At 59.2% G+C, this 25517-nt stretch overlaps 1 protein-coding gene across 6 annotated transcripts in view; it reads left to right on the forward strand.

Moving 5' to 3' along the window:
* Positions 1 to 25517, forward strand: part of CHD3 (chromodomain helicase DNA binding protein 3) — a 70302-nt gene that overhangs the window by 19066 nt on the left and 25719 nt on the right. For 2 of the 6 annotated variants that reach the window (XM_074983182.1, XM_074983187.1), the window contains 12 exons: positions 4854 to 4963; positions 7028 to 7201; positions 8415 to 8539; positions 12161 to 12399; positions 13031 to 13161; positions 16136 to 16283; positions 16861 to 16923; positions 19211 to 19386; positions 20186 to 20419; positions 21578 to 21781; positions 22507 to 22718; positions 23537 to 23668. In XM_074983182.1, coding sequence (XP_074839283.1) covers positions 4854 to 4963; positions 7028 to 7201; positions 8415 to 8539; positions 12161 to 12399; positions 13031 to 13161; positions 16136 to 16283; positions 16861 to 16923; positions 19211 to 19386; positions 20186 to 20419; positions 21578 to 21781; positions 22507 to 22718; positions 23537 to 23668 — 1948 coding nt within the window. The remainder of the gene's footprint in view (positions 1 to 4853; positions 4964 to 7027; positions 7202 to 8414; positions 8540 to 12160; positions 12400 to 13030; positions 13162 to 16135; positions 16284 to 16860; positions 16924 to 19210; positions 19387 to 20185; positions 20420 to 21577; positions 21782 to 22506; positions 22719 to 23536; positions 23669 to 25517) is intronic. The other 4 variants (XM_074983184.1, XM_074983183.1, XM_074983185.1 and 1 more) reach the window with 4 other exon arrangements.

The following is a 25517-nucleotide window of genomic DNA, read 5'->3' on the forward strand; positions in this document are numbered from 1 at the left end:
GGGCTTTGTGTGCATGTGTGGCAAAGTGGGGTGTGTGAGTGTTTGATTCCCCTGGTTCGGCTGCGTTCGTTTCCGACTGTCCTGTACGAACCCCAGAGGGGTGCCTCAGTTTCCCTAGACAGAGCATCAGCGCATAGCAGTGAGGGGAGTTTCGGGGTGCTGACATCTCGCACGTAGACAAGGTGGCTCCAGGTTCCTTTGTAACCGGGTGACCCTTTTGGGCTTGTTTAGTTTGCAGAAGAGAAGACTGAGGGGTGATTTAATAGCAGCCTTCAACTTCCTGAAGGGGAGCTCTAAAGAGGAGGGCGAGAGGCTGTTCTCAGTGGTGTCGGACGGCAGAACAAGGAGCAATGGGCTGAAGTTGAAGAGGGAGAGGTGTAGGTTGGATATTAGGAAAAACTACTTCACCAGGCGGGCGGTGAAGCACTGGAATGCGTTGCCCAGAGAGGTGGTGGGATCTCCATCCATCGAGGTTTTTAAGTCCTGGCTGGACAAGGTCCTGGCTGGGATGACTTAGGGGCAGTTGATCCTGCTTGAAACGGGGCTGGACTAGATGACCTGCTGAGGTCCCTTCCAGCCCTGGGATTCTATGATTCTGATTTCTTCTCTGGGAAACAGGACAGGTGGGCGGAGGGGCCTGGCTGGTTGGAATGGGAACGGAGCTGTGAAGCGGGGCGGTCTGGTCTGGCTGAACAGGGAGCAAGTGGGCCAGAGCCCAGCTCAAGGTTCCCCTCTGGGCCCCCAAGACGGCTTCTGGTTCCTGATGCTCTGTTCCCGTCACCAAAGGAACCGACCGTTCTCCCAGCTGAACCAGTGTCCCCTCTGACCGCAGATCCAGGGCGCAGGGCTTGGGGACCCTCCGCGCTCCATGACGCCGTGGTTCCCAGCTTTTCCTTCCTGTGATACGTCGGGGTTCAGTTGGTGTTCCCGCTGTGTGTGAAACTGACAAGCCAGGAGGAGGCTGGTGTGAAACTGATCCCCCCCCCCCCGGTCAGTTCAAGACCTGGACCTACCTCTGCTGCCGGCTGTTATTTTGCAAATGAAGAGTCAGGATAAATATCCGTTTTGCCCTCGCGAGCGTTTTCCTCAGCTGCAAAGCCCCAGGGAACGGCTAAATACCTCTATGCAGCTGCCCGTCCTTCGGTGAAATGATAGGATCCCCTGCCTAAGCTCTCAGCATTCACCTGCCTTTCGCCTCTGAGCTCCCTGCCTGCCAGCTGTCCTCAAAGCCTCAGGAATAACCAGTCTTTTCTGTCTTGTCTGCTTGTCTGTGGGTTACTCCCTGCAGGGACTTTCTCTTACCGCACATGTGTGTGGTGTCTTGTACAATAGGGCCGTGAATTTCGCTGGGATTCAAAAAGCTTCAACCCGACCTGGTTATCCAGCGTTCTCTATCTGACACCTCCCCACTCCCCCAGCACAAGCTGCAACCACCGCACAGTGCCAGCCTGGCCCAGGCAGCTGTCCTCTCTCATTATCCGACTTTCTGGTTCTCCGACACCGGACCACCCCACTCTGCCAACCTGGCCCGGGCAGCCGGCACCCGTCATTATCCGACCTCTCCAGTTCTCCGACCATCCGTCGATACGGTTTCTGTCGGCTACTTGGGGTTCTGCTGGAATTAGGGTGCCCACATGCCCCTAGGCTAAATACAGGACCCCCGGGGCTGGGTGGTGTCCCGGCTAAAAGGGAACAGGTGGTCAGCCAATATCAGGATCTTCCTGTCCGGACCCCACACACCCACCGCTGGCCTACGGGGGCTATGGACAGAAACAAGCCAGCAGCAGGTTCTTCAGGGCTCGGTGCTGCGGCCTCACAGGGCTCCAGGCCGCACAGGGCTCCAGGGCTCCTCACACCCTGCCCTGGAATTTCTTTACGGCATGTCCCCCAATTTGGGAATCCGTGGTCTAAAGACAACTTGAACCTATTTCAAAATAGAGTCATGGGACGCATGCTGGCTTATTTCGAAATCGGCTCTGTTCCTGGTCCACGCAGCCCCTCTTTCGAAAGGGGTGCAACTCCTCAAGAAATGAGCCTTACCGATTTGGAGATAAGCCAACTGCTCCTTGGAATTTCTTTCCAGACAGCGGTTGCGTCAGGTTAGCTATTTCGAAATGACTTGGCTGTGTCGACCCTCCCCGAGGTTTCTCTGATGAATTTGATTACTCAGCTTTCTGTGGACAAAAACATGTGCTATTTTTTTTTCTTGTTGTGCTGACCTATGGAGATCTCCGTGCCCGGGTGTGAAATTCAGGCAGAGCCAAAATCTCTTCCAATTTGCCGCACTGTTCCATGATAACCTCCATTGTGTCTGTCCTCAATTTTCGTACAGTCACGGGTGTTTTTTCAGTTTACAAAACAGGCCGCATGGGCTCGAGGTGGGACCTCTGTAATCCGGCACTTTCTTTTCCGGCAGCCTCCGCAATCCAGCATGATTTTAGTTCGCCGCCAAGTTAGCGACCAAGTTTCCCGGGTTTGTTTCTAGCCACCAGGCTCAGCTCTTAGTGTCCTGTGCTGGGATTTAGCTGTAGTTTACCCCGAAATGTCTTCTCGGAGCCCATAAGCGAACACGTAAGCCGGTCAGTGAACACTTCAATGGAGTGGGCCGTTCTATTAAAGACCAGAGAGTTTGTGTGCTAGAATAGAAAGGATTTAAAACCAGATTAGAGCGAGAGATTTGTGAGTTAGAGTTCATATTCAAATTTGACCCATTAACATGTGTTATGGGCAGAGACATCAACGACCTCACGCATAACAAGGACTGCTTCCCTTCCTTTGGTGCACGTAATTATTTCAGACAAGACAATTAACATCCCCCCGCCCCTCACCCCCTTCCTTCTATCCTATTGGATGGGTCAGTTTTTATTGCAATTTTCTTTTTTTTGGTCCTCTGTACTTATAAACGTCAGTCTGTATTGGAAATGAGATAGATCTGAAGAAGCGGGTCTGTCCCACGAAAGCTCCTCACTGAAGAAATCATTTTGTTACTCGTTCAAGTGCTACATTCCTGCGGCTTTGTTTTCTCGGAGCCCAGTAAGCAACGAAAGGGTTGGTAACGCCGCTAGACAGCATGACCTCCCAGCTGGTGAAATGACAATATTCGCTCTCTCCCTTGGGATCTGACCGGTGCTGGACGAGAGAGGTGTTCAACCTTTACTGCTTGACAGCAGTCGAAAGGATTTCTACGGCTGGGATTAAGATTTTACCCAACCTCACAATTCAACACGGGGGGCGGTCCCCTTTACACATCGTCGCTAGGGACTGCGAAGTTCTGACGTAAAACAAAACAGCGTATAAAGGGGAACCCAACGATTTACAGCGGGGAGTTTTCTACAATACCGTGGCCCCCCTTTTCATCTCCAGAAACGGTGGTTAGCTGGGGCGGTGAGGCTCTATGGGTGGCGTTTGCGCCCGCGGCTTTTCCCGCCATCGATCGCAATAACCGCATGTCGGTCTGTTTCCGAATTCTTGAATCTGAGAGTTCTTCCTTCTTTTTTGCATGGCTTGCACAAGTATTACCGCAGGATGATGTCCCCTCCCGCAGCAGTTGTCGCCAGATCTTTCGATCCGATGATGCGCAGTGAGAACCCCTGTCAATGCAGCAGGATAGGGGCCGAGTCCTTTAAGTTGCTTTCTTGTTTTAAGGTCTGTCAGCAATGAACCGTGTGCAGCAGAACATTTCTAATGTAAAAAAATCATAAAATCAAACCGGCATTTGAAAGGATTTTAACCTTAAAACCCAGAGGGTCCTGCCTCACGTGCCGCCGGGAGTGGTTGCTTCATTCTCTTATTAAAGGAAGAACCCAGGGTTGTCTGCTTGCCTGCATTTTGTTTGGCTTTTAACGTCTCTCTGTAGCAAGCCGGAGATTCTCTAATGCTCCTAGGCACGGTTGATGAGCGGTCGAAAAGATTGGGGTCCCAAGAATTGTAGAATGCTGGGACTGGAAGGTACCTTGAGAGGCCATCGAGTCCAGCCCCCTGCCCCAATGGCAGGACCAAGTACTGTCTAAACCATCCCTGATAGACATCTATCTAACCTGTTCTTAAATATCTCCAGCCATGGAGATCCCACAACCTCCCCAGGCAATATATTCCACTGTTTGACCACCCTGACCAGTAGGAACTTTTTCCTAATGTCCAACCTAAACCTCCCTTGCTGCAGTTTAAGGCCTTTGCCTCTTGTTCTATCCTCAGAGGCCAAGAAGAACAAGTTTTCTCCCTCCTCTGTATGACACCCTTTTAGATCCATGAAAACTGCTCTCATGTCCCCCTCAATCTTCTTTTTTCCAAACTAAACAAGCCCAATTCTTCCAGCCTTTTGTCTTAGCTCATGTTCTCTAGACCTTTGACCGTCCTTGTTGCTCTTTTCTGGACCCTCTCCCGTTTCTCCACATCTTCCGTGAAACGCGGCGCTCGGATGACAGGGGCAGAGCTGTGCAATGTATAACGAATTCGGTTTCCGTAATTGCCGACTTACAGGCAAAACGACTTAAAGTGAGGCGACATAAAGGGGTTCCCCCCCCCCCGTACGACCTCATAAGGTCCAAACAAGACGACCCGGAGTTAGGCAAAAATCACGCCCAATGACAGACAAAAATCACACACAACCCAGCCTGCCGAGTGTTTCTCTCCGGTCTGACTTCCTTGGGCGCGTGTAATCTGTACCCAGCAGCCATAGCCGGCCAGGGTGCTGAGCAGAGGGCAGTGGGGTGGGCAGGGAGGGGTGGCGTGTGAGCCTGACGGGTGGACTTCCAGGGCCCGCCGCCTTCTCTCTCGTCCTCGGCTGGTGCCCCGCTCCTTCCTGATTTGTTTTTTTTTTTTTCCCCCTGCTTACCTCCCCCGTGGCTCCATAGACGAAGACGATGCGGATTTCCGGAGCCTGGAGAGCGCCCTGGGCGTTCAGAAGAGGAAAAGGGGTCCCCGCAAGCAGAAGGAGAACAAGCCACGCAAGCGAAAAAAATTGGTAAGGACCAGCTGGATTCAGGGAGGGGGCAGCTGGCGGGGCGGGGGACCAGGGGGGGAAGGTATCTCAGATGGGAGGGGTCTGCGGGGTGCCGCCGCCACTTGGCTGTTGAGCCGGTGTTGTGTGTTCCACCGGACGGTGCGCGTCAGTGCATGGAGGAAAAATTTATCCCGCATGCCGGCGGTCAAAGATGAATGGTGGGAGGGTGGCAGAGCTGTCCTGTCCATCAGATGAGCAGAGGAAGCTGCTTCAGGCCCCGTGCTTTCTGCGGGGGGCCCCAGGGCGGCCACCCCAACCATCCTATGGAGGAGAAGGGGACCTGGGGTTTGAGGGATGGATGGTAGAGAGGGGAGTGCGGTGTGGGGTGGGGAGGTGACTGCAGGAGGGACGGGCCTCAAGAAATCCCCAGACCCCATAGCCTGGGGGGACTGGGTGCAGGGGAGGAGTCGGACCCATGGCACGAGGGAGGTTAAATTGGGGATAAAAATTGGCTGTGACCTCACAGCTCTGTGCCCCAACCACTGATCTAAAAATCCCTGGAAAGAGAGGAGAATCTAAGCCCCATGTGTATGGAGACAGATTCGTTTGTCAGTAAACGCTCCTGCACTTCTTCTCTGGTACGTTCAACTTTTCTTTTCATTTCCTCCTCGCGGGGTGTGGTTTTTGCTTTGTGCTCAAAACCTGGTTTGGTTCGGTCTTTGGCTGAGCTGGAAAGCCCAGCAAATCCAGAGATTTATATCCACCTACCATTTTTTGCAGCTTGCAAATGAGATGTAAATACAATTTTTGTATCGAGAGCCCTACGTATCTGTGGCTATCTTCTTTATACCCCCCCACAGCATACAGATACAATTTTATATCTGGGCAGGGCTCTTCTGAGCTATTCCCTCTGGGAAGTTTCACATTCAAAGTGCTTAAAATAAAAATGAAAAGATATCACGCTGTCCTAATAACTAAGAGAGAGTTTTTGGGTATTATTTAAATCTGGTTTTCCGTTTTTTTGAAAAAAACTAAGCTACCGGCCTGATCCTGTAGAACCAAACAACAGCATTCCTTTTCACGAAGAAAAGTTGGCTGAAAAGGCAGCAGATTTATTTCAAGCTTCTGATTCTGACATTAGAACACTTTAAATATTTTAAAATAAAGTACTTAAAATACAAGAAGGTGAGCGGCACATAGGGCTGCGTCAGGAGGAGCATTTCCGGCCACGCTAGAGAAGTGATTGGTCCCCTCTCCTCGGCGCTGGGGAGGCCCCGGCTGGAGGGTTGTGTCCAGTTCTGGGCCCCCCCCAATGCAGGAAGGACGTGGGGGTGCATTGGAGAGGGGCCGGCGGAGGGCAACCAAAATGCGCCGGGGGCTGGAGCAGGTGGCCGGCGAGGAGAGGCCGAGGGACTGGGGCGTGGTGAGTTGGCAGAAGAGAAGAGCGAGGGGGGTTTGCTGGCAGCCTTCACCTCCCTGCAGGGGCTCTGACGAGGCCGGGGGGAGGCTGTTCTCGGGAGTGCCGGGGGGCAGGACGAGGAGCGATTGGCTCACGTGGCGGTCGGGGGGGGGGGTCGGAGATGAGGAAAAACTCTCCCCCCAGGAGGGCGGTGAGGCACTGGGGCAGGTTCCCCAGAGCAGCGGTGGAATCTCCAGCCCTAGAGGTGGAGCTGGCCCAAGCCCTGGCTGGGCCGATGGAGTCGGGCTGGTCCTGCTTTGGGCAGGGGGCTGGACCCGACAACCTCCTGAGGTCCCGTCCTGCCCTGGAAGTCTGGGATTCTGTGATAGCCGCCAGCCCCGACTCTCCGTGTTCTGGGCTGTTTAGCTGTAATTTACCCCAAAAGGTCTTCTCAGAGCCCAGTGACCAATGGAAGGGTTGACAATGTGCCGGCCGGTATTGACCTCCTGTGATCCGGCAAATTCCCGAGGGTGCCGGATTAGGGAGGCTCCAACTGTGTCTGTCCCTGATTTTTTTCATTGGTTTTCCAAATCCTCCGGCTCCCGTTAGCCAGCCGTGTCCTCCCGTCCCTTGGCAGTCGGCTAATCGGGGTCCGACCGCCGGCTCCCCTCCTGTGCCCCATCCAGGTGAGCGAGGATGAGTTCGAGTCGGACCGGGAGGCCTTCCGGGACAAGTCGGAGAGCGGTGGCAGTGACTACGGCGGCGTGGCCCGCAAGCGGCGGCGGAAGCACCGGGAGAAGAAGGAGAAGAAAACAAAGCGCCGGAAAAAGGTGGATGATGAAGCAGGCCAGAAAGTCAAGGTACAGCGCCCGGGAGGGGAGAGCCAGGAGGGCCTGGGGCCATCTCGACGCGGGCGGGGAGCTCCGCCGACCCCCAGCGGTGTGCTGTGGAGCCCGCCACAGAGCCCAGCGCGTCTAGAGAAACAAACGGCCTGGCTAGCCCTCGCTGTGGGGCTGCAGCTGGGTCGCCTGGCCAGCCCGGGTTGGCCGCAGCTGATAACCCCGGAGAGTGGGCGCGGCCAGCCGCTTAGAGACGGAGAGACGGAGTCGCTGGGGAGAAAGTGCAAAGGGCCACCTATCAGAGATTGATTTCTGTCTATCTATCCCCTCCCACCCCTCTATCTATCCCCCCGCCCCCTCTATCTATCTATCTATCCTCTCCCGCCCCTCTATCTATCTATCCATCCCCTCCCACCCCTCTATCTATCCATCCCCTCCCACCCCCTCTATCTATCTATCTATCTATCTATCCCCTCCCACCCCTCTATCTATCTATCTACCCCCTCCCGCCCCCTCTATCTATCTATCTCTCTCTCTATCTATCCAGCCCCTAGTCTCTGGTCTTGTGCATTGGTGCAGCAGCCCAGAGCTTTTCACACAAAACCTCTGTCACTGCCAAGCACAGCGTCTGCAGCTGCAAGACATTCACCACGATGTTGTCCATTCGGCTGAATGCTTTTGGCCCCCAAAGAAGCTAAGAACCTTCCCCCCCACCCCAAGTAAAAAGAAAAGCCCCAAGGAAAAAGTCAGACTTTTCACCCTTAATTGGATCGACCCGAACTGCACACGGCGCCGCAAGGCGACAGGGTGACATTCTGCTGTTTTTTCGGCGTGGGGCAACTTTCTCACTTCACCTTTCCGACGCTGCAAAATGCACAACCGTTAAAAAGAGCAGGTTTTTCCCTCTCTGCTTTTGGTCCGAAACCGCTTTTGCTTTCAAACTCCCCTTTCCATGTTCCCTAAAAAAGACTTCCGGGGAATGAAAGCTGAGGTGGAAGCTCTCAGAGGTCTTCGTACGTGCATGGCCCACAGCAGCTGGACAAGACACCACACTCAATATTTCTTTAGACTCTAATGCTCTTGACCTCTGTGGCTCTGATATCTCTTACGGAGCTCTCTTTTGCTGGTAGTTTTGGTCCCTTGGCAATCGAGCATTGGAGATCTATTTTATCCCACCGAACCCTGAGCTTCCCGGCCAGCCGGCCGGCTAACGGCGGGTGTTTGGTTTCGTTAGCAGGTGGAGCAGAAATCCTCAGCCCAGCTGCTTGCGACCTGGGGGTTGGAGGATGTGGACCATGTGTTTTCCGAGGAGGATTACCACACACTCACCAACTACAAAGCCTTTAGCCAGTTCATGAGGTAAGAGCCGGCCGAGCAGGGGGACGGGGCACCGGTCTTGGTAAGGGCTCGGGGCAGCACCCGGCACGATGGGGCCTCCATCTCGGTCTTGGGCACCACCTGGCATGATGGGGCCTCGATCTCAGCCAGGGGGGTGGGCAGAGCCACCCTGATGTGGACTCTGATCTGAGCATCGGAGCCTTGGAATACAGTTTTTAACAAGCCGTTGATGGCTCCCGTGGGTTCAAGCTATGTTCTGTCGCTTCCCATCCACCTGCAACTCTCGGGTCCGACAACCCTGAGCTCTTAGTGGTGCCCAAAAGGGGTTGGGGGCAGGGCTAGAGCTGCTGTAGGCCATTCTCTGGGGTCTGGCCCCATTGACTCAATGGAGAGACACCCATTGACCCAGCTGGGATCTGGCCCCATTGACTCAATGGAGAGACACCCATTGACCCCAGCTGGGATCTGGCCCCATTGACTCAATGGAGAGACGCCCATTGACCCAGCTGGGATCTGTCCCCATTGACTCAATGGAGAGACGCCCATTGACCCCAGCTGGGATCTGGCCCCATTGACTCAATGGAGAGACGCCCATTGACCCCAGCTGGGATCTGTCCCCATTGACTCAATGGAGAGACGCCCATTGACCCAGCTGGGATCTGGCCCCATTGCCTCAGTGGAGAGACGCCCATTGACCCAGCTGGCATCTGGCCCCATTGACTCAATGGAGAGACGCCCATTGACCCCAGCTGGGATCTGTCCCCATTGACTCAATGGAGAGACGCCCATTGACCCCAGCTGGGATCTGTCCCCATTGACTCAGTGGAGAGACGCCCATTGACCCCAGCTGGGATCTGGCCCCATTGCCTCAGTGGAGAGACGCCCATTGACCCAGCTGGCATCTGGCCCATTGACTCAATGGAGAGACGCCCATTGACCCCAGCTGGGATCTGGCCCCATTGACTCAGTGGAGAGACGCCCATTGGTACCCCAGCTGGGATCTGTCCCCATTGACTCATTGGAGAGACGCCCAGTGACCCCAGCTGGGATCTGGCCCCATTGCCTCAGTGGAGAGACGCCCATTGACCCCAGCTGGGATCTGGCCCCATTGACTCAATGGAGAGACGCCCATTGACCCCAGCTGGGATCTGGCCCCATTGCCTCAGTGGAGAGACGCCCATTGACCCCAGCTGGGATCTGGCCCCATTGACTCAATGGAGAGACACCCATTGACCCGGCTGGGATCTGGCCCCATTGACTCAATGGAGAGACACCCATTGACCCCAGCTGGGATCTGGCCCCATTGACTCAATGGAGAGACGCCCATTGACCCCAGCTGGGATCTGGCCCCATTGCCTCAGTGGAGAGACGCCCATTGACCCCAGCTGGGATCTGGCCCCACTGTCTCAATGGAGAGACGCCCATTGACCCGGCTGGGATCTTTTTTCCGCAGCCCCATGTCACTTCCCCGCCTGCTGCGCCCGCCCTGGAGTGGGTCAGCCAGGAGACACAGGCTGTGGCCCCCGATGCCCCTCCCGGTCATGCCCGGCCCAGCTGCTGCAGCAGCCCGGACGTCTTTGCCGAGGGCCTGGGCTGCGTGCCTGCTGGCAGAGCCCCGACGAGGCCAGGGGAGGAGCTGGCAGAGTTCCCTCCGGTGCCCTTGAACGAGGGCGTGGCCAGCTGCCAGCTGGGGCAGGCGTCCCGTCCAGCCACGCCGGGGTGATCACTGGCAGCCGAGGAGGCTTCTGCAGAGCCTGCCAGCCCTGGAGAGCTCACGCCTGGTTCTTCCAGGGCACTTCCAGCCTCCTGGGCGGGGCTGTTCTCCCCCGCCGCCGCCACCAGTCCCGGCGTAGCCGTCCAGTCAACCCTCGATTTAACGGGCCCATGGAGGCAGCAGGGAAAGCGCCCGGGGGGGAACACCCTGTCCGAGATCCGGAAGGAACGCGGCCGTCTCGCCAGCGGGCTCCATACGCTGGGTCTGGGGCAGTGTGATGGAGTGGGGGGGTGCATGTGTGAGTCAGGCTGGATGTCTGAGGCAAGCAGAGCAGCTCCCAGTGGCTAAGGATGACCCTGGGGCTACAACTGGCAGATAACACCTCTGCCTGAACAAAGAGCAGGGAGGAGCTGAGCTGGGTTTTTGAATCGGGGGCGGCAGTTAGAGGCTAGGAAAAGGGAGAGCTGGAAGGCAGCCAGCCGGAGGAGGGGGAAGCTACACCCCAGAGGGGCACCCCTCGGGGTCTTCCCCCCAGGACAGGTTGGAAGGACTGTCTCTGGCTGCTGTGCTGTCGCTTCTGTGAGAAACTGGACATCTGTTGCCTAATAAACCTGCTGTTGTACCTGCTGAGTGAGAGTCTCTCCTGCCAGCGGACGGGGTGCAGTGCAGGGGGACCCCTGAACCCCATCACAGGCAGAGCTGCTGGGCTCCAGCTGGCCAGGCCGGGCACCTACCCTGCGGCAGCTGGGGTGGGTCGCCGGCATTTATTTGTGGGGCGGCTGGCGGACGGCGTGAGTCATTTCCAAAGTCCGTTAACTCGGGGCTCGTGAAATCAAGCCTTCGGGAACCGAGGGGCAGCTCCTTTCAGCCGGGCCGGTTCGGTCTCTGCCGTGGTCCCAGAGATCGGGGAACAGTTTGGGTCTGACGCGACGGTTCAGCGGGGGCGTTGAAGCCAGGGGAATTCTGGGTGGACAGAGGGGGTCAGTTTCCCGCAGCGCATGGGGGCAGAGTTCTCCATCCAGAAAAGGAAACGCCTCGGGCGACAGGCCCAGGCAGGAAGGGACCCACTCGGGGCCTCTGTAGAGGAGGGGTCCTCCGGTGGGAGCTGGCCTCGGCTAGGAGATGGGGGATCAGTCCCCGCTTGCGCCTCTCCCGTGCCTCAGTTTCCCCGTGGGTAAAAGAAGGATCCTGCCGGTTCCTTTGTCCCCTCGACCCGCCCCCCCGCCCCCCGAGGCCGTAGCTGGGCCAGGAGCGCCACCTGGTGTTTTGATTCGGCAAACCGAGCCGTAGGGCTGGATCTGGGCGGGCAGCCCTGGGTGGAATACGGCCCATAATAGATCCCAGCCGTCTTTTTCGACCGGCCCTCGAAAACAAAACCAGACATCCGCGCGCCGAGGCAGGGGTGGGCAGTCGTATTTGGGTGGTCCCCCCCCAGGTTCGGGGAAGGGGTCAAGCACTTTTTGCTGGAAGAGGCGCGGTATCCGGGAGGCAGGTTGGGTGCAGCAGGCAGCTGGGGTTCAGGGCGCGGGTGTGGGGTCTGAGAGGGAGTCCGGCCTGGGGAAGGAGATGGGGTGCAGGGTCAGGGAAGGGGTACGGGTGCTAGGGACCCCGTCCCAGTGCCTCACCGCCCTCCTGGGGGAAGAGTTTTTCCTCATCTCCGACCCCCGCCTCCCCCACCGCGACGTGAGCCCATCGCTCCTCGTCCTGCCCCCCGGCACCCCCGAGAACAGCCTCCCCCCCAGCCTCGTCAGAGCCCCTGCAGGGAGGTGAAGGCTGCCATCAAACCCCCCTCACCTCGCTCTTCTCTCCTGCCAACTCACCACGCCCCAGTCCCTCGGCCTCTGCTCGCCGGCCACCTGCTCCAGCCCCCGAGTGGCAAGTGGGGGGCAGCTCTGGCGCACTCATCCCCCTGGCTTTGTCCCCTACAGGCCTCTCATTGCCAAGAAAAACCCCAAGATTCCCATGTCCAAGATGATGACCATCCTGGGGGCCAAATGGCGGGAGTTCAGTGCCAACAACCCCTTCAAGGGCTCGGCTGCGGCTGTGGCGGCGGCGGCTGCGGCCGCGGCAGCTGCCGTGGCCGAGCAGGTGTCGGCGGCGGTCGCGGCCGTGGCGGCCGAGCCGCAGCCCACCCCCATCCGCAAAGCCAAAACCAAAGAAGGCAAAGGTGAGTGGGGGCTGGTGCTTAGAGCAGGGGGCCGGGAGCCAGGACTCCTGGGTTCTCTCCCCGGTGCTGGGAGGGCAGTGGGGGCTGGTGGTTAGAGCAGGGGCTGGGAGCCAGAACTCCTGGGTTCTTTCCCCGGTGCTGGGAGGGCAGTGGGGGCTGGTGGTTAGAGCAGGGGGCTGGGAGCCAGGACTCCTGGGTTCTCTCCCTGGCACTGAGAGGGCAGTGGGGGCTGGTGGTTAGAGCAGGGGGCCAGGAGCCAGGACTCCTGGGTTCTCTCCCCGGTGCTGGGAGGGCAGTGGGGGCTGGTGGTTAGAGCAGGGGGCTGGGAGCCAGGACTCCTGGGTTCTCTCCCTGGTGCTGGGAGGGCAGTGGGGGCTGGTGATTAGAGCAGGGGGCCGGGAGCCAGGACTCCTGGGCTCTCTCCCCGGCGCTGGGAGGGCAGTGGGGGCTGGTGGTTAGAGCAGGGGGCCGGGAGCCAGGACTCCTGGGTTCTCTCCCCAGGTGTATGCCTTGAGATCTAGGGCAAGTCGCTGCCCCGTGCCTCAGTTTCCCCTTCCGGGGGGGGAGGGCAGCAAACCAGCCCCGCCTGGCCGGGAGCCCTGTGACCAACCCTCGCTTCCTTTGCTCCAAGGGCCAGGCCACAAGCGGCGCACCAAGAGCCCTCGGGCGCCGGAGATGAAGAGGAGGGTGAAGGGGAAGAGGATGGCTCCATTGAAGATCAAGCTGGGGATGATTGGGGGAAAACGCAAGAAGAGCAGCTCGGTACGCGGCGGCCGGGGGCTGATCGGGAGGGAGGTGGAGGCCCCCAGGGGGCCCAGCTACCCCCACGCCCAGCCCTGTTCCTGTAGGAACGGAGCAGAGGAGAACCCACAAAGGCACCGTGTCCGAGGCCCGTGGGGTAGCAGGGAGACACACAGGTGCTGCATTAGGGTGGTTGGACACACCGTGTCCAGCCCTCCTGGCGCCAGGGAGTCACGACGGCAAGAATCTGGCGTCTGTGGTGGTTCCCCGCCTTGGTTACGGCCCCTGACCTGATGAGAAGGGCCGGACCTGGCTAGCCTAACGGGTCCAGCATCCTTTCGTCCAATGGCGGCCAGCGCCCCAGAGGGAATCATTGAATCAGAGAATCACAGAATGTTAGAACGAGGAGGGACCTCGAGAGGTCGTCGCGTCCAGTTCTCTGCTCTCCCCGCAGGGCCAAACGCCTTCTAGACCATCCCCGATAGGTGTCTGTCTAATCTGCTCTGAAATCTCTCCAGCGATGGAGATCCCATGACCTCCCCAAGCAATTTGTTCCAGTGTTTAACCCCCCTGACAGGTAGAAAGTTTTTCCTCAGGTCCAGCGTAAACCTCCCTCGCTGCAGTTGAAGCCCATTGCTTTGACATGTCCTCAGAGGCCCAGGAAAACCATTTTTCCCCCTCCTCCTTGTGACCCTCTTTGAGATACTTGAAAACCGCCATCACGTCCCCTCTCAGCCTTCTCTTTTCCCAACGGAACAAGCCCAATTCTTTCAGTCGTCCATCATCACTCATGTTCTCCAGAACTTCCATCCTTCTTCTTGCTCTTCTCTGGACCTTCTCCGATTTCTCCCCATCTTTCTTGAAAAGTGATGCCCAGAACTGGACACAATACCCCAAGTGAAGCTTCATCAGCGCTGAGTTCTCAGCACCTGCAAACAGGTGAGGGACACCCTCCCTACCTGTCCTGGCTCATAGCCATGGTGGACCTGATCTCCAGGAATTTATCTAGCTCTTTTTGAACCCTGTGAAAGTCCTGTGGTCTTCACGACATCTTCTAGCGAGGAGTTCCACAGGTTAACCCTGCGTAATGTGAAAGAATCCATCCTTCTGTGGGTGTTCAGCCTGCTGCCTGTTCATTTCCTGGGTTGACCCCTAGTTCTTGTGTTACAGAAAAAAGTACATGACTTTTCCTGACTAACTTTCTCAACATCGTGGTCTTCACGACATCCTCCGGCGAGGAGTTCCACAGGTTAACCATGTGTAATGTGAAGGAATCCATTCTTGTGATGGTGTTCAACCTGCTGCCTGTTCATTTCCTGGGTTGACCGCTCGTTCTTGTGTTACGGGAATAAGTAAATGACTTTTCTTTAATGACTTTCTCAACATCATGGACTTCACGACATCTTCTAGCAAGGAGTTCCACAAGTTAACCATCTGTAACGTGAAAGAAGCCATCCTTCTGTTGGGTTTCAACCTGCTGCCTGTTCATTTCCTGGGTTGATCCCTAGTTCCTGTGTTACGGGAATAAGTAAATGACTTTTCCTTACTGCCTTTCTCAACATCGTGGTCTTCACGACATCCTCCGGCAAGGAGTTCCCCAGAGCTACCGGGTCTCGGGAGGCACGGTTAGACGCACTCCCAGACGACCGCTGTTAGGAGGAACCCAAGAAAGCCTCATATTCGAATGTAGCCACTAAAATTGGAGCAATTCCCTCCCGACCGAAGATACCTGAGCTGTATCGCTTGACCTGGGCTCGGATACCTACGCAGCAGCGTGCTGACTGGTGCTCCGTTATCCGTCCCTGCGTGTTCCCACCCCTCGTCTGCGTGCAGAATACGTTTATTTTATGCGCACCGAAGGTGCACCGTCCACAGATACACGCGCCCAGCCAGGGCGGCCTCGGCATCTCCAGGCACGCAGCTGACATTGAACGCCGATGTGATCTCATCTGGGGCGCCCAACGTCACCCCCCAAGGAGTCCTGGATTTGGCTCGGCCACCCCCCACCGTAAGAACAGCCCAGCATCCCGTCTGCCGGCCACGGTCAGCGTACAAGGGCCCACTGTTTACTCACATCCAGCCTTTCATCCGCCAGGACCCCTTGGTCCCTTTCCGTCGTACTGCTGCTGAGCCAGCCGGTCCCCAGCCTGCAACAATACTTGGGATTCTTCCGCCCCAGGGGCAGGACTCTGCACTTCTCCTTATTGGACCGCATCAGATTTCTTTCGGCCCCGTCCTCCAATTTCTCCAGGTCCCTCTGGAGTCTCTCTCTACCCTCCAACGTATCTTCCTCTCCCGCTAGTTTTGTGTCATCCACAAACTTGCTGAGGGTGTGACCCAGCCCCTCGTCCAGGTCATTATTAAAGCACCGGCCAAGAACTGAGCCTTGCTTGAAACCACTTGAAACCTGCCGCCATCCGGGTATCCAGGACAGTCTGTCACGAGGACCGGGAGGGGGTCCCCGAGCTTTTCTCTGGCCCCGTTTCTCCCTCCCCAGCCAGCCCAGACTGCCCCACTCCAAACTGCCGGGCCCCTCCGCCCGCCTTTATCCCGTTTCCCGGGGGCAGAAAGGGGCCCCCTGGTTACTGAAGAGCCCAGAGCCCCATTAGCTGCGTGCGAGGCCTCGTCACCCCAAAACTCCCCTCGCCGCTATGCCCTGAGGCCGCACCTGGGGAAACCGAGGCAGCCCCGGGGTTACCACAGCACAGTAGCAAACGTGCAGCCGAACCGGGGGAATAAAACCCTCCCCCAGCTTACCCCAGGTTGGCGACGGGGTAAGAGCCCAGGCATTCAGTTCAGTAAAGCTCCCCCAAGTTTCTGGAGTTGCACCCACCAGGGGGGCTGTGGGACTGCGCCGTCCTAGCCTCTCCCTCCTGCGCCCGCGGTCCCCCCGGGCCCAGCCTTGTGGGGGGAAAGGGCCCCCGCCCCGCCCCAGCCCCCGCTGCGCGCCTGTGGCCGAGCCCCGCCTAACGAGGACCGCTGTGGTTATCTGCAGCCTGTCTTTCAGAGCGAGGAGGTGGGGGAGATGGAGGAGGAGTCCGAAGTCGACAACTCCAGTGTACACAGCTCCTCGGTGCGCTCTGACAGCTCGGGGCGGGTCAAGAAACTCAAGCGGGGCCGGCCGGGGCGGAAAAAAAAGAAGGGTGAGCGTGAGCTGGGTGGCTGGAGGGGGGGGGGCGGAGCTTTTGCAAGGGAGGCGGGGCTTGGTGGGGTGGGAGCATGCTGGGGACGAGCCAGGATAATAGGGTAGATGGGCCCGTGGGTCTAAGTCAGTTCACAAGGGACATCCCTGTCCTGGGGCCAGCAGGAGCCGGCGCCCCTAGAGGGGCCAGGCCCTGCCCCATTCCCTGCCCCTGAGCCAGCCAGTCCTGCCCTGGGCCGGGGGGAGCCGGCGCCCCTAGAGGGGCCAGGCCCTGCCCCATTCCCTGCCCCTGAGCCAGCCAGTCCTGCCCTGGGCCGGGGGAGCCGGCACCCCTAGAGGGGCCAGGCCCTGCCCCATTCCCTGCCCCTGAGCCAGCCAGTCCTGCCCTGGGCCGGGGGAGCCGGCACCCCTAGAGGGGCCAGGCCCTGCCCCATTCCCTGCCCCCTGAGCCAGCCAGTCCTGCGGTGGGGCCAGGGGGAGCTGGTGCCCCTACAGGGGTCAGGCCCTGCCCCATTCCCAGCCGTTGGAAGCCAGCAGGTGGACGCGTCTCCGATTAAAACTCTCTTTCTGTCTTTCAGCAATCTCTGCCCTCCCCATCCAGGATCGGGGCCCCGTGGTGCTGGGCACACCACAGACACACGGTGAGAGGCCGCCCTCCCCCAGCCCCGCCATGCACCCGCCCCCAGGGGCTGCTCTTTCCCCCAGCCAGCACACCACATGCGTAGAGGTCATGGTATCTCCTCTCGCCCAAGATGCTTCCCAGAAGGAATTCCGAGCGTCTCTAATTTTCATAACAACAGGACTTAGCTCGTCCTTTCCAGCAGCAGCTCTCCAGGCGCTTTCTGTGGGAGGTCGGTGCCTTTAGACCCTGTAGGGAAACTGAGGCACACAGCGTCCACTTGGGAACAGAGTTCTGTTTTCCCGTGCCCCGGTTCAGGGGCTTTCTGGCTTGTTTTGGTCAATGTCGCATTTGAAATTGTAGGTTGGTTTGGTTACTGATTTTGTTTGTTAGATCGCATGTCGAGAGGCCCTGAGTGGATAGAGGGGAAGTGGGGAAACCGAGGCACAGGAGGAAAACTAGCCCCAGATTTAGAAATCTAAGCTAATCAGAGTGGAAGAAAAAATCTTGTGGGTGAAGCAAATTTTTGTGAACTTAACACAGATGCCCAAAGCAGGACCAACCCGATCTAAATCATTCCAGCCGGGGCTCGGTCAAGCCGGGACTTAGAAATTAAAATGAAAAATTCTGCCAATGAAACAGTTTGATCGACCCAAAACAAAACAAAAAAAAAATAATTTTTTTTTCAGTTCTCGGTTGTTTTTAGAGATTTCAGGTTTTCATCCTGATTTGATGCCGGTCGAAAAAAAAAAAGTGAGCTCTGGAAGTAATTCACTGGCCAAGAGAAAGTTTGAAATCGTTAAAAGCCCAAATAATCGTTTTCTGGTTCGTAATGGCATTTGGTTTGGGAATTTTAGCCAGTTAAACTGGGAAAAGGTTGACGTTGAGGAGTATTTTCAACATTTCAAAGAGTCTTTAAAAAGTCAAAATTGTGAATATTTTTAAAATGTAAGGAGATTAATCAAAAAAGGTTGAAATCAGGTGCATTTCCTCAATTTAAACTGACTAGACTGAAAAAGAATCATACTTGTGAATATTTTGGAAATATAAGATCATTAGACTGACAGTTTGAAATCATGCAGATTTTAAGCTGATTGCACTGAAAAAAAGTTAAAATCATGCAGATTTTTTAGCTGATTGGAGTGAAAAAAGTTGAAATCATGCAGCTTTTTAGCTGCTTGGACCAAAAAAAAATTGAAATCATGCAGATTTTTAGCTGATTGTACTGAAAAAAGTTGAAATCATGCAGATTTTAAGCTGATTGGATTGAAAAGAAAGTTAAAATCATGCAGATTTTTAGCTCATTAGACTGAAAAAAAAGTTGAAATCCTGCAGATTTTTGGCTGATTGGAATGGGAAAATGTTGAAATCCTGCAGAGTTTAAACTGATTGGATTGAAAAGAAAGTTAAACTCATGCAGATTTTTAGCTCGTACTTAAAAAAGTTGAAATCATGCAGATTTTTAGCTGCTTGGAGTGAAAAAAGTTGAAATCATGCAGCTTTTAAGCTGATTGGCCTAAAAAGAAAAAGTTGAAATCCTGCAGTTTTTTAGCTGCTTGGACCAAAAAAAATTGAAATCATGCAGATTTTTAGCTGATTGTACTGAAAAAAGTTGAAATCATGCAGATTTTAAGCTGATTGGATTGAAAAGAAAGTTAAAATCATGCAGATTTTTAGCTCATTAGACTGAAAAAAAGTTGAAATAACGCAGATTTTTAGCTGCTTGGGCTGAAAAACGTTGAAATCCTGCAGATTTTTAGCTGATTGGAATGGGAAAAAGTTAAAATCCTGCAGAGTTTAAACTGATTGGATTGAAAAGAAAGTTAAACTCATGCAGATTTTTAGCTGATTGTACTTAAAAAAGGTGAAATCATGCAGATTTTTAGCTGCTTGGAGTGAAAAAAGTTGAAATCATGCAGCTTTTAAGCTGATTGGACTGGGGAAAAAGTTGAAATCCTGCAGCTTTTCAGGTGATTGGACCGAAAGAAATTGAAATCCTGCAGCTTTTTAGCGGGTGGGATTGCAAACCAGTTGGACTCTCCGGCTGGTTTTGAAACTTCGGCTAACTGGCGAAGGAAAGTCTGAAGAGCGGTCAAAATCGGAACGAGCTAACCTGACCGATCGGTGGCGGGGTTGGCGGGGGAACGTCCTTTTCTCCCCGAGGCGAGACGGAGGGGAGTGAGAAATCCATTCCTGGCCTGCGTCCGTGGCGGGGGAGAAGGCAGCGGCGGCTGTAACCTGGGGGGTTTTGCCGGCGGGTCCGGCCCCTTGGATAACGCCCCCCCGACCCCCGTTCTGTCTCCTCCCAGTGACCGGCGAGGAGGAGGTGGATGGATACGAAACGGACCACCAGGACTACTGCGAAGTCTGTCAGCAGGGCGGAGAGATTATCCTCTGTGACACCTGCCCCAGGGCCTACCACCTGGTCTGCCTGGACCCCGAACTCGACAAGGCCCCTGAGGGCAAATGGAGCTGCCCTCATTGCGTAAGCCCCCGACCTCCCCCCGATCCCTTCTTGACCTCCCTGGCTCCCAGACACCACCCCCGCGCCCTGGGGAGACAGCCGCCGCCTTTCCCGGGCGGGACTGCTGGGTTGTGGGTGCTCCATCGTCCCAGCCAGGGCTTGGGCCAGCTCCACCTCTAGGGCTGGAGATCCCCCCACCGCTCTGGGGAACCCACCCCAGTGCCTCACCGCCCTCCTGGGGTGGGGAGTTTTTCCTCATCTCCGACCTCCGCCTCCCCCACCGCGACGTGAGCCCATCACTCCACGTCCTGCCCCCCGGCACCCCCGAGAACAGCCTCCCCCCGGCCTCGTCAGAGCCCCTGCAGGGAGGTGAAGGCTGCCATCAAATCCCCCCTCGCTCTTCTCTTCTGCCAACTCACCACGCCCCAGTCCCTCGGCCTCTCCTCGCCGGCCACCTGCTCCAGCCCCATTTTGGTCGCCCTCCGCCGGCCCCTCTCCAACGCACCCACATCCCTTCTGCACTGGGGGGGCCCAGAACCGGACACAACCCTCCAGCCGGGGCCTCCCCAGTGCCGAGTAGATGATCCAGGAGTAGGAGCAGCAGAAATGCCACCAGCAAAGCATCCGCCTTCCAGGGACCCTCCGGCGTCTCGCCTTGCATGTGATTCGGTGCCCACGTGGAATCGCGTGGCGGAGATTTATGACGCGACGTGTCCTGCTGCCGATTAACGTCCCACCTAGGCCCAGTGCCTGGGGCTCTGTCTGGCAGCCATGTGTCTCCCCGGTTCCCCCTCACCCCCGGCCTTGCTCCCTGCTGCAGGAGAAGGAGGGGGTGCAGTGGGAGGCCAAGGAGGAGGAGGAAGACTATGAGGAAGAACTGGAGGAGGAGGGCGAGAAGGAGGAGGAGGACGACCACATGGAGTACTGCCGGGTCTGCAAGGACGGCGGGGAACTTCTCTGCTGCGACGCCTGCATCTCGTCCTACCACATCCACTGCCTCAACCCACCGCTCCCTGAGATCCCCAACGGCGAGTGGCTGTGTCCCCGCTGCACGGTGAGGCGCCTGGCCCTGAGATGCGCCGACCTCTGGGGCGGGGCGGCCGGGGACATGGGGACCCCTCGCCCGGCGCTGAGATGCGCCCACCTCTGGGGCGGGGCAGCCAGGGACATGGGGACCCCTTGCCTGGCGCTGAGATGTGCCCACCTCTGGGGCGGGGCGGCCAGGGACATGGGGACCCCTCGCCCGGCGCTGAGATGCCCCCCACCTCTGGGGTGGGGAGGCCACAACACGGGGACCCCTCGCCCGGCCAAGATGCGCCCACCTCTGGGGCGGGGCAGCCAGGGACATGGGGACCCCTCGCCCGGCGCTGAGATGCGCCCACCTCTGGGGCGGGGCGGCCAGGGACATGGGGACCCCTCGCCCGGCTCCGAGATGCCCCCACCTCTGGGGCGGGGAGGCCACAACACGGGGACCCCTCGCCCGGCCGAGATGCGCCCACCTCTGGGGCGGGGCGGCCGGGGACATGGGGACCCCTCGCCCGGCGCTGAGATGCGCCCACCTCTGGGGCGGGGCGGCCGGGGACACGGGGACCCCTTGCCCGGCGCTGAGATGCGCCCACCTCTGGGGCAGGGCGGCCGGGAACACGGGGACCCCTCGCCCGGCCGAGATGCGCCCACCTCTGGGGCGGGGCGGCCGGGGACAGGGGGACCCCTTGCCTGGCGCTGAGATGCGCCCACCTCTGGGGCGGGGCGGCCGGGGACATGGGGACCCCTTGCCTGGCGCTGAGAGGTGCCCATCTCTGGGGCGGGGCGGCCAGGGACATGGGGACCCCTCGCCCGGCGCCAAGATGCTCCCACCTCTGGGGCGGGGCGGCCAGGGACATGGGGACCCCTCGCCCGGCGCCAAGATGCTCCCACCTCTGGGGCGGGGCGGCCAGGGACATGGGGACCCCTCGCCCGGCGCTGAGATGCGCCCACCTCTGGGGCGGGGCAGCCGGGGACATGGGGACCCCTTGCCCGGTGCTGAGATGCGCCCACCTCTGGGGCGGGGCGGCCAGGGACATGGGGACCCCTCGCCCGGCTCCGAGATGCGCCCACCTCTGGGGCGGGGCGGCCACAACACGGGGACCCCTCGCCCGGCCGAGATGCGCCCACCTCTGGGGCGGGGCGGCTGGCTCCCTCGCCCCTGACTCCTCCTCTGTCCCTTCCGCAGTGCCCTGTGCTGAAGGGCCGTGTGCAGAAGATACTGCACTGGCGCTGGGGGGAGCCGCCCCCTCCTGTGCTGGTGGCCAGGCCGCCCGACGCCGGCCCGGACGAGCCTTCGCCCAAGGTGCTGCAGGGTCGCTCAGAGCGGGAGTTCTTCGTCAAGTGGGTCGGCCAGTCGTACTGGCACTGCTCCTGGGCCAAGGAGCTGCAGGTAGCCAGCGAGAGGGGGTGGGACGGGGGTCCCTGGGCCCCCCCGTAGGCCTGGCTTTCCCCTCTGTGGCTCTGGTGCTCAGCTCCGTGGTTGGGTTGGGGCGTGTGTGGGGACGTGGAGAGAACTGCGGTGTGTGGAGGGCCTGGGGGAGTTTGGGTGTGCATTAGGAACGTGTAAGGGGGGTGTTGGGAGCATGTGGGGTAGCTGGGGGTGTGGGGCACAGCTGGAGGATGTGTGGAGGGGACGCGTGGCCGTGGCGGGTGCCCGTGGGGAGCCGGGGGGCGTGGAGGGGACGCGTGGCCGTGGCGGGTGCCCGTGGGGAGCCGGGGGGCGTGGAGGGGACGCGTGGCCGTGGCGGGTGCCCGTGGGGAGCCAGGGGCGTGGAGGGGACGCGTGGCCGTGGCGGGTGCCCGTGGGGAGCCGGGGGGCGTGGAGGGGACGCGTGGCCGTGGCGGGTGTCCGTGGGGAGCCGGGGGGCGTGGAGGGGACGCGTGGCCGTGGCGGGTGCCCGTGGGGAGCCGGGGGCGTGGAGGGGACGCGTGGCCGTGGCGGGTGCCCGTGGGGAGCTGGGGGCGTGTAGGGGACGCGTGGCCGTGGCGGGTGCCCGTGGGGAGCTGGGGGCGTGTAGGGGGCGCGTGGCCGTGGCGGGTGCCCGGGGGGAGCCAGGGGACGTGGGCTCGCGTGGGCCGGCCGAGCGCTCACCCCCTTCTCCCCGCTGGGCCCAGCTGGAGATCTTCCACCTGGTGATGTACCGCAACTACCAGCGGAAGAACGACATGGACGAGCCGCCGCCGCTGGACTACGGCTCGGGCGAGGACGACGGGAAGAGCGGGAAGCGGAAGAGCAAGGACCCCCTCTACGCCCAGATGGAGGAGCGCTTCTACCGCTACGGCATCAAGCCCGAGTGGATGACCATCCACCGCGTCATCAACCACAGGTGGGGCCAGGCCCGCCGCCGCCCGCCCCGGCTGCCCCCCGCCTGCCCTCCGGCTGCCCCCAGCCTGCCCCTGGCCATCCCTGGCTGCCCCCCGGCTGACCCCCTCCAGCTTCTCTGTCCGCTCCCCAGACTTCCCTGTCTGCCCCCCGGCCATCTCTGGCTGCCCCCCGGCTGTCCCCCTCCAGCTTCTCTGTCCGCTCCCCAGACTTCCCTGTCTGCCCCCTGGCCATCCCTGGCTGCCCCCCGGCTGACCCCCTCCAGCTTCTCTGTCCGCTCCCCAGACTTCCCTGTCTGCCCCCTGGCCATCCCTGGCTGCCCCCCGGCTGATCCCCTCCAGCTTCTCTGTCCGCTCCCCAGACTTCCCTGTCTGCCCCCCGGCCATCTCTGGCTGCCCCCCGGCTGTCCCCGGCCTTCCCCGTCTGCCCTCTGGCCATCCCTGTCTGCCCCCCACCACAGTCCCTGGCTGTCTCTGTCTGCCCCCCAGCCTTCCTTGTCTGCCCCCCCAGCTGTCCCTGGCTGTCTCCATCTGCCCCCCAGCCATCCCTGTCTGCACCCCGGCTGTCCCTGTCTGCACCCCGGCTGTCCCCATCTGCCCCCGCCGGGCCCTGGCTGTCTCCATCTGCCCCCAGCCATCCCTGTCTGCCCCCTGGCTGTCCCCGGCTGCCCCCTGGCTGTCCCCTGCTACCCTCTGGCTGTCCCTATCTGCCTCGCCGGGCCCTGGCTGTCCCCGGCCACCCCCCGCCTCCGTCAGGGCCCCAGCACATTCCCCCGTCCTGCCTCACCGGCTGCCTCCTCCTCCTCTGCCCTCGGCCGCCCAGCATCGACAAGAAGGGGAATTACCACTACCTGGTGAAGTGGCGGGACCTGTCTTATGACCAGTCCACCTGGGAGGAGGACGAGATGGCCATCCCCGACTTCGACTTCCACAAGCACGCCTACTGGAGGCACAGGTGCTCACTGGCGGGTGGCCGGGCCTGGCCTCAGCTCTCTCTTCCTGGCATATTAGCGGTTTCTCTGGGCACAGCTTGGGGGGCGGGGGGGCCAAACATGCCACAGGGCTTAAACCTGGGCCACTGACAGCCCAGCCTGGGGGGTCTCCCACGCGAAGGCACCAAACCTGTCCCGCAGAGCACGTCTGGGCCATGCTGGCCAGCCAGAGTCACATCAGTTCTCCTGGGCCACCTCCCGTCCCCTCCTTACCCAGATGTGAGGTTACGGAAACCCAGCTCAGCCCATCTACCCAACTTCTTCCAGCCCCAACGGGACCAGCCCCGTCCCCAGGTCAACGTGTCCCTCAGATCTGACCCAGACCCACACCAGATCCACCCAGGTTCTTCCAGCCCCACAGGGACCAGCCGCGTCCCCAGGTCAACGTGTCCCTCAGATCTGACCCAAACCCCACACCAGATCCACCCAGGTTCTTCCAGCCCCAAAGGGACCAGCCACATCCCCAGGTCAACGTATCCCTCAGATCTGACCCCAAACCCCACGCCAGATCCACCCAGGTTCTTCCAGCCCCAAAGAGACCAGCCACATCCCCAGGTCAACATATCCCTCAGATCTGACCCAAACCCACACCAGATCCACCCAGGTTCTTCCAGCCCCAAAGAGACCAGCCACATCCCCAGGTCAACATATCCCTCAGATCTGACCCAAACCCACACCAGATCCACCCAGGTTCTTCCAGCCACAAAGGGACCAGCCACGTCCCCAGGTCAATGTATCCCTCAGATCTGACCCAAACCCCACGCCAGATCCACCCAGGTTCTTCCAGCCCCACAGGGACCAGCCACGTCCCCAGGTCAATGTATCCCTCAGATCTGACCCAAACCCCACGCCAGATCCACCCAGGTTATTCCAGCCGCAAAGGGACCAGCCACGTCCCCAGGTCAATGTATCCCTCAGATCTGACCCAAACCCCACGCCAGATCCACCCAGGTTATTCCAGCCCCAAAGGGACCAGCCGCACCCCCAGGTCAACATATCTCTCAGATCTGACCCCAAACCCCACGCCAGATCCACCCAGGTTCTTCCAGCCCCAAAGGGACCAGCCACGTCCCCAGGTCAACGTATCCCTCAGATCTGACCCAAACCCCACGCCAGATCCACCCAGGTTCTTCCAGCCCCAAAGGGACCAGCCACGTCCCCAGGTCAACGTATCCCTCAGATCTGACCCCAAACCCCACGCCAGATCCACCCAGCTTCTTCCAGCCGCAAAGGGACCAGCCACGTCCCCAGGTCAACGTATCCCTCAGATCTGACCCCAAACCCACACCAGATCCACCCAGGTTCTTCCAGCCCCAAAGGGACCAGCCCCGTCTCCAGGTCAACGTATCCCTCAGATCTGACCCAAACCCCACGCCTCACCAATCCTTTAGCATCCCTCATTGACAGGGTTATTCACAGACAGACAGACTGGGGGGTGAGGTGGATATGCTGGTGGGTCGGGACAGGGTCCAGAGTGACTAGAGAGATTGGGCCAAAAGAAATCGGAGGGGGTTGAACAAGGAGAAGTGCAGAGTCCTGCCCGTGGGACGGAAGAATCCCCATCTGGGGCCCGACTGGCTAAGGAGCCGGGCAGCAGAAAAGGCCCTGGGGGTCGCGGTGGGTGAGAGGCCGGAGAGGAGCCCCCAGTGGGGCCTTGTAGCCGAGAAGGCGACTGGCGCATGGGGCTGCGTCAGGCGGAGCATTTCCAGCAGCGCTAGAGAAGTGGTTGGTCCCCTCTCCTCGGCGCTGGGGAGGCCCCGGCTGGAGGGTTGTGTTCGGTTCTGGGCCCCCCAGTGCGGAAGGGACGTGGGG

Source organism: Carettochelys insculpta, unplaced genomic scaffold, assembly GCF_033958435.1.
Source record: "Carettochelys insculpta isolate YL-2023 unplaced genomic scaffold, ASM3395843v1 scaffold_0040, whole genome shotgun sequence".
NCBI lineage: Eukaryota > Metazoa > Chordata > Testudines > Carettochelyidae > Carettochelys > Carettochelys insculpta.